This window comes from Dysidea avara, chromosome 10 (assembly GCF_963678975.1).
Source record: "Dysidea avara chromosome 10, odDysAvar1.4, whole genome shotgun sequence".
In the NCBI taxonomy this organism is placed as follows: domain Eukaryota; kingdom Metazoa; phylum Porifera; class Demospongiae; order Dictyoceratida; family Dysideidae; genus Dysidea; species Dysidea avara.
The window spans coordinates 11,955,503-11,969,083 of NC_089281.1; the positions used below are offsets into that span (position 1 = coordinate 11,955,503).

Below are 13,581 nucleotides of genomic sequence, written 5' to 3' on the forward strand. Positions count from 1 at the left end.
CCTACTAGTGCCGGCACAATAGCCGTTAGTGTTTGCAATCCGGTACCGGCTAAATATACACTTCGTTATCAATATTATTTTCATACCTTGTGTCCAAGCTAGTAGGTTTTGACAAACCAAGTATGGCTTCGTATATACTACTTAAACACACGTAAATTAGTGTGGTCCCAAGCATACAAATAGGTGTGGCTCATGACAGAAGCTGCCGTCTAGTCTACCGTAAGACTAGACTAGAACTCTTACTCAGTTAGTGGGTGTGGCTCCACATAAACTTGCAGACAGCAACAGACATGGATCCATGCATAGCCATGGATAAATTGGTGACAGAAACACATGATCCTGATAAGTGGGCATGGCCCACAAAGAAATTGGGCTGCAATAGGACCTGGATAAAGCAGGTCAGACCTAGATGACCCAACCTAATTTCAATCATGAAAGCAACCTGACCAGACTGATGCATGCAGTGACTGAATCCATAAGATAACACAAAAAGGATTGTACAACATACACACTTCGTCCTTCTGTCAGTTTATACCACGTACAACCTCACGTGTAACAATGCACTGCCAATTTTTCTGTGAGCATTTCGCCAAATTAAATTTTCACCAAATACAATTTTATAGCCAACCATATTAGTTTCACCAATATTTGTTGTTATATAGTATTTGCTGCAAAGAAGTTTTAAAACATTTTACTGCAGCAGCAGCAAAGTTACCCATACAACCATACATATACATTGATGATACGCATGGCTTCTGTTTGTTTTATATAGTCATACTAACTAGAGATAGTAACTTCAAGTTGATGTTTAAGCAGGTATATTATTAAAATAATAAAATTTCAAAAATTTTAGAGATGAGTAAGTACTAATTTTAGCGAACTACATTCCATAATCAAAATGTGTTCCATAATTGGAAGACTACATTTATTATCAAAATTCAATCCTTTTGAGCATCATCTTGTATGCCTATAGTAAAGCAATGCAGAACTTTCTGGCCTTGAAAACTTTCTGCATTGTATAGTTAAAATGTAATTAGTAAAAATGGTTCCAAGTTTGAGACTGCTTATGTATTGCCAAAAATTGTAATTCTGGCTACTTGAAAGTTGCCAAAGGTACTATAGAATCTTTTAGATACAAGAAGTTGTAATTTTTGTGTGATATAGGATATTTTCCTATCACGATTATTGCACACAATATATCATGATTACGATATATATCACGATATACAACTCATCCCTCAGCTTGTGTATTTACACTGATGACACTTGTAGCACTGATGTACTAGAAGTACAATGCGATATGTGACACTTTTATGCCTCAGATCAAAGGAATTCCAGGGGATACATTTGCCATGTATACCTCAACACAGGGAGACATCTAAACGTACACTGGTGTACATTGAAATGTATCCCAGGAAAGTGGTTGCACTTCTAAAAGAGCAAGCCACTTTCATCAAAGCAAGTATATGGCCTTGATGTGGATGAGGTAGTGGTACCACCGTCTGTTTGTTTTATACAAGCTCAGACTGAAATCGATTGTGGGAATAAATCAATGCTCACGTGATGGTTACCACAAATTGAAGTGTTGCCAGAAGCAGCAGTCAAATGAAAGCGTTTGGTATCCTTGCCGTTCTACAAATTGGAAAATGTTACTTAAAGGTGAGAACTAGTCTTACAGTGCATTCCCAAGCATTTCGACACGCCCACATTATGTACGACACAAGTTAACTGCTCTATAATGAAACTTACCCCTTTAGGTTTTTAGTATACGTTGTGATTAGTCTTTAAACAACACGAAAGCATTAAAACACTTGTAACTTCCTGGAAATTTGCCCTGTTTGACTTTCCATGATATCCATAGGACTCCTCTGTTTATTGTAACAATCGTAGCTACAACGTTACTTGCTGCCTAACCATAATCGAATCTTTCAGGCGTGGATATATAACAAATCCAGTGATTCCACTCGTATTGGCATTAAGGCTATCAGCCTTAATGGAAGTGTTACATATTAACTGTAACATGGACACTCGTGATTTTCCTGAAATGTATGCCCGCAGTCCTCGGGCTGCTCCATCAGACTTTGGGCATACATTTCTGGCAAATCACTCATGCCCATGTTACAACTATAAAATGATACATGACTAGCATACAACATTGCATACTCTTTTATTAAAAAAAGTACAGTGTACAATGACATCTTTGGTATATTTTCTCTAATTATTGCTAAAATCTATACCTAGGCTTATATCACAATATAAAGTCATATCACAATATAAAACATTTATCATGATATATATATCGATATATATCACGTATCACACATCACTAGTTCCAAGCAATAATAAGCAGTGAAACAGAACTATGTGGGAAAATCACTATTTTGTGCTTAAAACTTATTTCATTTTTAAAAGTAATGATTTTTAAATATGCACACAATTTATGTTCACTTTTTCTGTTATAGCATATAGCTATGATGTGCATGTTGGACTGTTCTATTAGAATACTATACATGCAATGGTGTACAACTGTTGCCAGGGCCTGATGTCTATGTGGAACAATAGCATACCTTAGTATGCAAAGCATGTCAAACTTGTGGGCATGTCCACTTAGGAAATGTTTTATATCCGGCCCTCTGAAATTGAATCTGGGAACAGAATACTATTGTTTGACTGCTGTCTCAATATTGATGTTTACTAAATGCATGCCACTCCCCCAGGAAATTTTCTCTCTGAAATTGAATTTGAGAGTGATTTCAGCAGTTTATTAGATTTATATATATATTATAGTTATAACACGCTTACGAGGGATATGACTTAAATATACACACGATTCACGAGAGCGCGCAGCGCTCGAGTGAGAGTGCGTATATTTAGTCATATCCCGAGTAATCGTGTTATAACTGTTATATTCTACACCTCACTAGATGAAAACGATTTTAGATAGTAAGTTATAGTGAAACAGCACCTCCTGGAAATGGAAATCAATAGAAATTCTTGATGGATCAGACGTTTTACACTTTTAACGGTGCCATGCCCACATAGTCGCGATTAGTGAGTTATCCACGAAGGAGACAAGAGTTCATTGAAACTTGTTCCTGAGGTGAATAATTGTTGCTTGATTTAGGCGCTTGTTATTAGAGACTTGTTTACCGTTTAGATAAGGATTTCGCGGAATGTGTGAAGTTACACCATATATGGTAAACGTAGCCACAAAGCGTGGTATATCAGTTATATACCACAGTTTGCTGTGGTATATCAGTTATATACCACAGCGCGGCACTTTTGATCTCAACCACAGGTGTGGTATATATATATATACCACTTTAGCGTGGGCGTTCAAAGGCGCCGCTCGGTGTTTAACTCACATATTTCCCGGGCAATATCATGTGAAAGCGGTTTGCCAATGACTTTGATACCCAGCCAGTTCAAAGAATCGGTGCGCTTTGACTCATTATATTGAGTGACATAGAGCTTTGTATTGTGGGACTCGTTTTTGTAGTAGTTGCTAAGCTTAGCACATTTGTTAAGATAGGGTAGTTGGTTGTTACTAAAGGTTAATGAAGGCATTAAATAATTGTTTGGGTGATTGTGGATGCGTATTTCTACCCACCGCGTATCAGCCTTTGAACAGACCACGGAACAGCAAAGCTACTACTACTACGTTGAAATAGGTTAGTCACTTACAGTCCTAAGTACCTAACTTAATATAATAACTTACTTACTGTCCCAATAGCGAAGTTAGTTGGCTTAACTTAGTACAAAAATGATAACAATATAAACTCCATCCCACAATCGCAAGTTTTCTAACATTGTGTGTTGAAGCATAGTAACATATTAATGATGTTTTAACGTATGGAGAATGTTTTGATGGCTATTAGCCCACGCTATTAAAACCACGATCGATCTTCAGATGCTACTGTATAAAACAAATGGGATGAGTTCTCATTAGTTCTTTCACCTATTAGGTGAGTGCGCCCCAAGTGATATATATCACTTGTACCATGGCTGCTTGGGATTTTGCTGACATATACACCCGCAGCCCTCGGGCCTGCGGCCCTTGGGCTTTGGGTGTATATATCAGCAAAATCCCTCGCAGCCATGGTATAACTATTACATACTACCTCTTATTCTCATTAATGCATTCCAAGCATTCTCAGAAATCGTTTGATTTCTTTGATGAAACTGTGTGATCTCCTCTCCTTTAATATAGCGACACTTCACAGGATCGATAGTGGGTTTTAGTTTTTGTAAAGTGAGCCAAGGCATAGATCATGGACTTGGGGAAGAAGATAGTTCATTGTTTTACTGAATGAAGAAGGTCACAGGTTAGTTTATATTAAACATGATACATTCAATAGTCACGTGGAGATGTCCCACGGACACTGGGTGTAGCGCTTAATTGATTTGGCCATTAGTGTTAATAGTATTCACTACTTTAGTTTATTCATGGCTAGTAAAGTAAGTACTTTAGTGTAGTTGAATCGTCTTTACATTGCCGTTTTGACACCTGGTGCGATGTCACACACGCGTAGTGACTGGGCGTGGCGCTTAATTGGCTAGGCCACAATCGAAAGTCACATGGTCCCATATAAATACACTCGCAAAGCATTCCAGCAGTTTCCATGTACACTTGCAGGTGATTCACCCAAGTGGAATACATTAGAATACATGGGCACTTGTGATTTGCCTGAAATATACTATTTTGATCTTGCTGCTGATCTTGCTGCTGGTCTCGAGTAAACTTCTGGTAAAGGTATCCCACAGATACACTTGTAGATCATTAAGGGTCATGGTTACCATCATAGGTGGATCTGAGGGAGGCCTTTGCCCCCATTCTCTTGTCCCCCTTAGACTCACAGGACTACATTGGTACCAGAAACAGGAATCATACATTCACACTGTATTCAGAAGTACAGAAAGCCAACAGGGAAATAGAAGACAACAGTTATAAATGCACTTTACTGTTATAAACTGTACACTGTGAAGAAAATGAGACAAAAAAAAGTTTGAATTTTTGTGCTAAAGATCAAGATACTCTAATAGAGCAGTCACTACTCTAATAGAAGAGTCACAATTCTAATGTCCTAACTGACATACTACCTTACGTTTAGTAGACTTTACCATCAAACAGGTTTATCTAACCAATTTTATATACTTTGAAATGCATGCATTTTGTTAGCTAAATAGCTATCAAAAATGCTCCCAAATTCAAACCTATAGGAGGTCTAATTTTAAATATTTTCTCAGAAGATATCCAACTAAAGTCTTAGAAAGTGTATGCCCTTCATTCATCCAGTTATACCAAGCAAAGTATACAAATGAATATAACTTGTGTTCTAGAGTGGAATAAACACTATAACTTCTTGCCCCCCTCAGCCCCCCCAGCAGTGTCTCCTAGATCTACCTATGGTTACCATGCTCTGTTTTCTCTAAGTGTAACTATCTGCTCCCTCTTACAGTAGCACAAGTGATTTGTGGTATCTATTTACACACCTGCACAGAAATGTGTTGATAAGAAAATTAACACCTTGGTAATGGTTTCCTGACTTTCCTGCATGAAGAAGTGATGGTGAGAAGAATTAAAGGTGAAAGGTAAAGACAAGTTGCAAAGACTGCATAGTTGTCAGAGCCACAAAAGACATGTAGTGGAAGTTGTGCGATGTGAATGGAGAACAGTACTCCAAAGTAGGAAGTTATGTGGGCTGGCTGTCTATTACAAAGTGTTCAAACATCATTAACTGTATGCACACTAGCATGTGAAGTATGCCAACATCAGGGGGGTATGCCCTCCCACAGGGAAATGTTGAAATCCTGAGATTGAATCTGAGAGTGTTTTCAGTGGTACATGTGTAGATACTATTATGGCAGTAAATGAAGCATTTGAGATAGACTCATGCTCTTGATTTTGATCTTAATGGACACAAATTGAATAAATTGTATAGCAGAACTGTCAGCTGAATTTCTATTAGAGTAGTTAGGTGACTGCTTTTATTGGAGTATGTCAATCTTGTGCACTTCCAGTACTAATTTACATAGTATCCATTCTGCATATTCTGCATAACCTTTAGCACATATCAGGCAAAGTAAGTTGGCTATGACTAAAAACAGGTGCAGTTGCAGTACTTTTAGTAACTGGGGATTAGAAAAAGTAAGAGACATTGCCCCTCCACTCTTCAAATTGGATAAGGAGGAGGCTCCCCTCTTCCTATTTCTGTGCCCCTAAGTTTGCGTATTTGGTAGATAAGTTTAAAGTAACTTCCCAGATCCTCTGTATTTATTGCCAAACCATTCACTTACAGTATACAATGTATGTGTATATTTTTTGTTGTTGTTGTTTTTTTTTTGTTTTTTTTGGAGATGAATCTGACTGAATATACAATTCTCCACAGGAGTTAATACAAAACGCTGATGATGCTGGTGCTACTGAAATCAAATTCATGATTGATCCTCGACGTCACAGCACTGATGGATTGTGGCTACCAGGATTGGCAAAGTTCCAGGGTCCAGCCTTGCTGTCCTGGAATAATGCTCAGTTCACTGAAAATGACTGGGAGTCTATCTCAAAAATACATCAAAGCTTAAAAGATACCGACCCGATGAAAGTTGGACGTTTTGGGTTAGGATTTATATCCATCCACCACATTACTGGTAAGTGTTTACTGTATGTAGTGTAGTGGCCTCACATACAGTACCGCCCAGAGGTAACGTTACACTCACAAGTAGTTGACACTCATATGGCCCATTGTCGACCCGCTAGTTTCTTTGGCATGTGTGCGCTAGCTAACTCACCATGTATAGCCACGACACACGAGCTCCCTCGGGTGGCTGCTCCAGTAACCACGTGCGTTCGCACGTGACGTATTCCAGTCGTTTGTCATGTCAAGTCGTGGCCTGGATTTGAGCACTCATGAGGGATTGTAACATTACCTCTGGGTGGTACTGTACTGTGTGTGTAATTCCCCTTTAATGTAATTCCTCTTTAATGAGTAAATGATACATGATTTTGCATATTTTGCAGTTGATATGGCTAAAGCAGAATTTTATATGAAATTTCCTACAGTAACAATAGTGTTATATTTGCTGTTTGCAAAAGGACTGGACTTATACTGTAAATAAACAGTTAACAATGTTAACGCATGGTGGCTTTTTATTAGTGTAGGGCTATGGCTTTTAGTATGGTTGGAGTGTCATGCAGACTTAATTTGCTTGGGAAAATGGTTTTGCAATAATCCTCTGTGTTTATTCTTCACAGCCATCATCAACTTCTGCAACCAAGTGATATATGAAAGTTTGCTCAAAAGCTCTATTAAAATGTTTGGTTGTTCTATTAGAGCATATTGATCTTCGTAGCTGATTACCAACTTCACAGCCCAATCCTTTCAACAGACTGTATCAAGACACATGGTAGTGTGTCATGTAACGGAGAAAGCCAGTACGCCACACCATGCTAGATCTATGTACCAATAGAAATTCTAAAGCATTTTACATGCATTGGCAGGAATTATTAATGGCAAACAAAAAGAATATTACTACAGTCTTGCTACATCCAATGTTTTTTTATTAACTGCATAAAAATCACTTGTTATATGCTATAGTTAGGCAGGCACATCTGCTTAATAAAATATCGCTAAAAATGCTAACATAATTTATATTTTGCCTAATAAAAAACCTTGTCATGAATGTTAATGGCTTTACTCTCCTGAATTATTTGGGAGTTCAGTTTCTTCATATGGAGCATGAGTTCCATACTATAGAAAGCAGTTTTGCTTGGTAAACATAGTGAAATCCATGTTATTATTGACCATGTTCCACATGAACTTTCAAGCCTTGCACATTTTATAAACCTCTAACATTTCTTCTCTTGTATAGCTGCATCAACTATGATTAAGCACGGGAAACGAGTATGCACTTAATATACATATGCGCTTAACAAACAGACTCTACAGTACAGTGGTTTTATAATTTATAATGCCATAAATAACACCTGGAAGTTTGGATACTGTATTGACACATAATATACACGAACCTTACTTTAGAAGGTTGAGAAACCATTACAGACACAAGATTTGCTAATAAAGCCATCTATACCAAAATAAAAAAAGATGCAGCCCTAAAAAGAAAAAGATGCAGAAAAAGAAAAGACCGGGATGAAAAGTTGTGAAATTAAAGGTGATAGCCAAGAAATGGTTGCAATGATGTTTTTGTCAATAAATATTTAAATGATGTGGTGCTGCTGTCATTCTTTGTAGCCAATTCTTGGCTGCCACCTTGATTTTTGCATTTACAAGCCAAAATCCAGCCTACAGCCAGCTTTGGTGCTAGTCTCGCGTAGCCAGACCTTCTACGCGCCAGGCGCTTATCGATTTTTAGATTATAAGCGCTGGCTGTAGATGGTCTGGTGACATCAGCACATATTAGTCGTTCCAGCGCAGTATTTGTACGCTAGCCAATTAAGTGCATTCTAATGACGTATGTGCTGGAAAAAGTTCTTGATTTGTGTAATAAAGTGAACGAACTCTTTCCGCGTTTGGAAGGATAGAATTAAATGGCTGACTTGATGGATGTAGGCAAAGATGCCCTCGAAGATGAGGTGATTAAAATCGCTGTTGACAAAGCCGCCAAACATCTAGGCTACAATGAAGTCAAAGATCTACAGATGAAAGTGATTTCCGAGGTTTTAAGCGGTCATGACGTCTTCGCAGTGCTGCCCACAGGATATGGAAAAAGCCTTTGTTACGGTTGTTTACCTTTAGCGTTTGATGAAATATTCAAGCCTATCAAGCCGTCAATTGTCTGTGTTATATCTCCACTAACAGCTATTATTGAAGATCAGGTATATTGAACTAGCTACTTTTTAAAATTATAGCTACTGAATGAATAAAGTGTGTAATAATAGCTAACTGTCATGTATTCAGTGAAGTTTTTTTACACAACTATAGGTTCAATCATTCTCATCCAAAGGTTTGTCTGTAGGATGTGTGTTGCGCGGTACCAATGTGTCCATTCTGGAAGGAGTTGCCAATGGAGAGTTTCAGCTAATATTCTTTACTCCCTAAGCAATACTGAATCACAAAAGATGGCATAACCTTTTATGTAGTGATGTATATAAGGAGAGACTTCAATTTGTAGTCATAGATGAAGCACACACTGTGATAAAATGGTAGTTACTTAGATAAGTAAACATGTGCATAGTTTCCGTTTACTACATAGGGGTGATACATTTAGAAGAACTCTTTCGAGAATTGGTGAACTGAAAAGTATTGTTTCCAGTCATGTTCGATTTATGGCACTGACTGCAACTGCATCAAAGGAACTGAGGAGAAAGGCTTCTGATGCAATCTGCTTAGATAACCCAAGTGTAGTTGCTGTTTCTCCATGTAAGAGGAACATTGCCTATGCAGTGTCAAATTTTACAACCATCAGTGAAATGTTTGGCCCCATTCTAGAAGAACTAAAAGTAAAGCTGACATCAATGGGAAGAATCATTATCTATTGCCGACAATGTCAAGATTGTAGCAGCCTGTATTCCCTTTTCAAGGTTGGATTAGGTGAACACTTTACCCACCCCATTGATGCACCTGAAGAACTATCTAAGTATCGACTGGTGGAGATGTTTACGAGCGACACAGATGCTGAAGTAAAGACGCAGATAATTCAATCCTTTGGTTCTGCATAATTTCCACTGAGAATTGTATGTGCTATTGTCGTGTTTAGTATGGGTGTTGACACTCCTGACATCCATCGTATAATTCACTATGGACCGCCAAGTGACATTCACTCTTATAATCCAAGAGATAGGGAGAGGTGGAAGAGACGGAAACCTAACAGCAGCAGTTTTGCTGAAAGCAAGCAAGTTCAATCGCTATTGTGATAAGGACATTTTGGGATACATTAACAATAAAACAAAATGCCGATGAGATGTACTTTTCAAAGATACTGACAACTATGTTCACATTGACATGGGCAAGAAATGCCTGTGTTGTGACATTTGTAAATTGCAGTGTGACTGCGGATCATGTGAAACCTTCATATAATTATCAGTGTGTATTATTTTATTTCATAAATTCCATATTCTGATTATTTATCAAAGTAACATTTAGCATGGTCATGTATCCATTCGATGATGCTATTTTGTGGCTTGACATGGAGCGGGTCACGAGGATTACTGAAAGAGCGGTGCTTCCTGTTGGACTTTCTTTCAAATACAGATTGTCTCTGCAAGGTTTCCAAAATCATTTTAAAGTCTTTCTCACTACTTGTTTCAGGGTGTAGAGAAGAGTTCGCATTTACAGAATTGTCACTGTCAAAGCCATTTAAAACGGGTTGAATGGTTCCAAGTGCTTGTGCTACCTGGCATATAGCACTTTCTGTTTTATTGGCTCCTAAATGGGAGATGCTGTTTTTGCACAATCCATTTAAATGTTCCCAATGCAAATCATTGGGAATATTCTTGCCTGGTTGTCCATGAGTATTTATGAACCTGCCCCAAATTAATTCTTCGGCAAGACGTGGACTTAACAAAAAATCATGTTGCAACAACAAATTCAGGGTTTCAATAGAATAATTAGTCCTACCAGAACTTAAAAACATTGGCAGCATATACCTGTAACACCTTAAAACTCGTAAGCCGTCTCCCTCCTTGATGGCATCCCTGAATTCCATGTAAAAACATCCAAGTGTTAAATTTGTGGCATAGGTATAGACACCATCATCAAATTTAGGTGACATGGTCCTAGAAGAGTCAGATGATGTAGTAGTCCCAGGTGATGTGGTCTTATAATCTGGATGCATGTAAGACTCAACCAAGGAACTAGAAATATGGTCGATTATAGCCTTCCGCTTTTCTGCTGTCTCAGTCCACGTTTCATCCCCTTGAGGAGCGAATTCTTTTGAAGGCGTACCACGTACAGATGTCAATTTCAGCATTTTCATAGCTGCAGCTACTATATGGGCTTCAATTGCAACAAGAAAAAAATCTTCACAGGGATCAAAACTGTCAATTGGTTTTCTCTTCACATTCGTCCTTCCTGTAAGATTTCTTAGTTGGTACAAAGTACCATACTGAGATGCTGACTTCGATGAGTAATAGTACTTCCATATCACCTATACAAAACAAATGCATTACTGTGTTAGATGCACCATACACCACTCACTCCAAGGAAGTTTGCTTTTGTGTGCCAATCCTCAATCACAGGGACAATTCCCACCAACAATTTCTCTGGTGTTTGTGCATTCATTTTCCCCCGAATGGCACTCCTGGCTCTTGCTGCAGTCAACTGGTCCCCTCCAAGTAAAGTCTGTCTCATGTTTGCCTTTTCTATTTTCTCTACCACCCCAGTACTTACTGCTCTTTCAACACAGTAGGTAGACTACAGAATGTACTTATGAAGTTGGGTTAGAATTGCGATCATCCCATCACTAGTGTTCTCATTCTGAAGAATGACACCTAGGGGAACCTACAGAAACAAAGGTTTATGTAATATAATTAAGATACTAACCACTTCTGATTTACTGCTCATCTCAGTGTAATACTTATGTTGGATATGCCACTCAATGACACCATCAAAACTGAGCTTTAAAAAATCTAAATACCGAAACAACACCCTGGATACTAAAGTTGCAATGTTCTCCTTGATCTTGATGTCATCGCCTAGCCTTGGTAACACTGAATTAGGGTATACTGACTTGACGTAAGTTCAGATATGTGGACACTGACATCTGACAGATGTGATACATCAACTCGATTTGCCACAGCGTATGTGTGAAAATAGTGAAGGGACCGATTCTTTCTATCAGACCGCAAGTGACGCCTACGAACACTTTTGTTGATATTGTCTCCACACAGATGAAAGCCTTTGTGTCTTGCTTGCTGAGGAATTCCTGGTAACATCTTCACTATATGTGATGGTTCCAAAACTTCAGGATGACGAACAATCAGTGGGATCTGTTTGCTTGACCTCACTATATCAATGTCATCATCTGTACTTGATAAACTACAAGCTTCATTGTCAGACTCAACAAAGCCATCAGACGAAAATTCACTGGAGTCACCTTCTTCACTGGATGATTCAGAGCTATGTTCAGAGTCAGACAGTTCATAGTCTTCTTCTCTCTCTTTGTAAGCTGGAACTGGAAGGCTTTCAAGATCTAATATAAATGAATCTCTCCATCCTTTTACTGCCTTGTCATGGTGCTGTCCTAATTGTTTCACTAATCTCACAGTGGACCTGTGGGACACTGAAAGGCATAGCTTTTGCAACCTCTTGTAAACCTATACAGTCACATGTATATAAGTGGCATAGGATATGTGTACAATATTCTGCTTACTTGTTTACCACTGTGCCCTGCATACAGAATAGCTGAGATCAGCTTCTGAACCACACTCATTTCATCATATCTGAACTTCAGTAGTATTGCAGCACACATTCCCTTTACTCCATCTCTGTTACGTCTGCCATGCCTCGTCTGTGTAGCATAGTTCAAAATAGTCATCAAGGTCGGTGCGTGAGTGCTAAGCTCATCCAACAACTTGCTCCGCTCAAAATTTAATGGAGAGCTATTCTGTAGAACTGACTTCACAGAATGAGAGCACATCTTTTTAATTTCATCACGCACTGCCATTGCCACCTTGTTCACAGAATAGTCCTTAATATTCTCATCTTCAAAACAGTGGTCAGCAACTCCTGTCCAAAAACGTTTATATGATCAAACTCACAATATAAAATACCTTTCTTATGTCCTCTAGCAGCTGATACACTGATGCTCCTCCTGTGAGGTGTGTCAAGGTTGTAACTCTTGACATAATTTTTGTATCCAACTGTCAGCTACAGATTCACTAATAATTACTAATATATATGTAAAAAACTCACATTTGAAAATTGTATGGATGTATCTTGATCGCTATCAATAACAACAGGACGGTTTAATGCTTGCCGTTTCCTTGCTTGTGGTTGTACACCCACTGCAGGTCTCTTCCTAGTAGGGGTTGCTGTCTCTGCACGACCCTGTGTATCATCTTGCTCCTCAGTCTGTTCCTCCTCATGTTCTTCACTCTGTTCAATCCAATTTAGCTTGAGAACTGCATTATTCAGCTTTTTCTTCAGCTCAGTAAACTTCAAAGCATACTTGTCATAGTCATTGAAGCAATTACGACACATTTTCGTATTGTTGCGTATCATTACAGGAGCAGTAGTCACTTTGCTAGCCAAATCAATCCACAAACCACAGACTCGTTCGCATACCTCAAGGGAATGGCCCTTAGACAACTCTCCTAAGTTTCTTCGTATCTTAGGGTGAGAGATCAAGTCGAATCCACAAGCAACACATATCATTGAGTTGTCTTTTTCATGGTTCGAGCTGGACTGAACTCCCTCCGCGTCTGCCATTTTGTTTGTAATGGGCATGCATCAATTCTCCAATTAACATTCCGCCGGAACGACTAATATGTGCTGATGTCACCAGACCATCTACAGCCGGTGCTTATAATCTAAAAATCGATAATCGCCTGGCGCGTAGAAGGTCTGGCTACGCGAGACTACTTTGGTGCTTGCACGTGTCATTTTTTTCTACAGGAAGAATATT

The 13,581-nt window shown here is 38.6% G+C and overlaps 2 protein-coding genes across 2 annotated transcripts in view; one reads left to right on the forward strand and one right to left on the reverse strand.

Annotated features, from left to right (window-relative positions):
• LOC136269054 (sacsin-like) overlaps positions 1 to 13,581 on the forward strand; it is a 32,762-nt gene that overhangs the window by 2,809 nt on the left and 16,372 nt on the right. Inside the window, exon 3 of the mRNA XM_066064512.1 lies at positions 6,390 to 6,648. Within this exon, the coding sequence (XP_065920584.1) occupies positions 6,390 to 6,648 (259 nt within the window). The remainder of the gene's footprint in view (positions 1 to 6,389; positions 6,649 to 13,581) is intronic.
• LOC136269057 (uncharacterized) lies at positions 8,835 to 13,399 on the reverse strand. Its single transcript, XM_066064515.1, has 6 exons — positions 12,870 to 13,399; positions 12,728 to 12,824; positions 12,328 to 12,683; positions 11,499 to 12,271; positions 11,154 to 11,456; positions 8,835 to 11,103 (listed from the first exon to the last, which is right to left on the reverse strand). The coding sequence occupies exons 1-4, from the start codon at positions 13,383 to 13,385 to the stop codon at positions 11,651 to 11,653; spliced, it is 1,590 nt and encodes a 529-aa protein (XP_065920587.1). The 5' UTR covers positions 13,386 to 13,399; the 3' UTR covers positions 8,835 to 11,103; positions 11,154 to 11,456; positions 11,499 to 11,650.

Coding starts and splice junctions, on each gene's coding strand:
- LOC136269057 (XM_066064515.1), bottom strand. CDS start 13,385: ATGGCAGACGCGGAGGGAGTTCAGTCCAGCTCGAACCATGAAAAAGAC. Junction 12,825..12,869: donor CATCCATACAATTTTCAAAT/GTGAGTTTTTTA, acceptor GTGAATCTGTAG/CTGACAGTTGGATACAAAAA. Junction 12,272..12,327: donor CAGGGCACAGTGGTAAACAA/GTAAGCAGAATA, acceptor GTGACTGTATAG/GTTTACAAGAGGTTGCAAAA.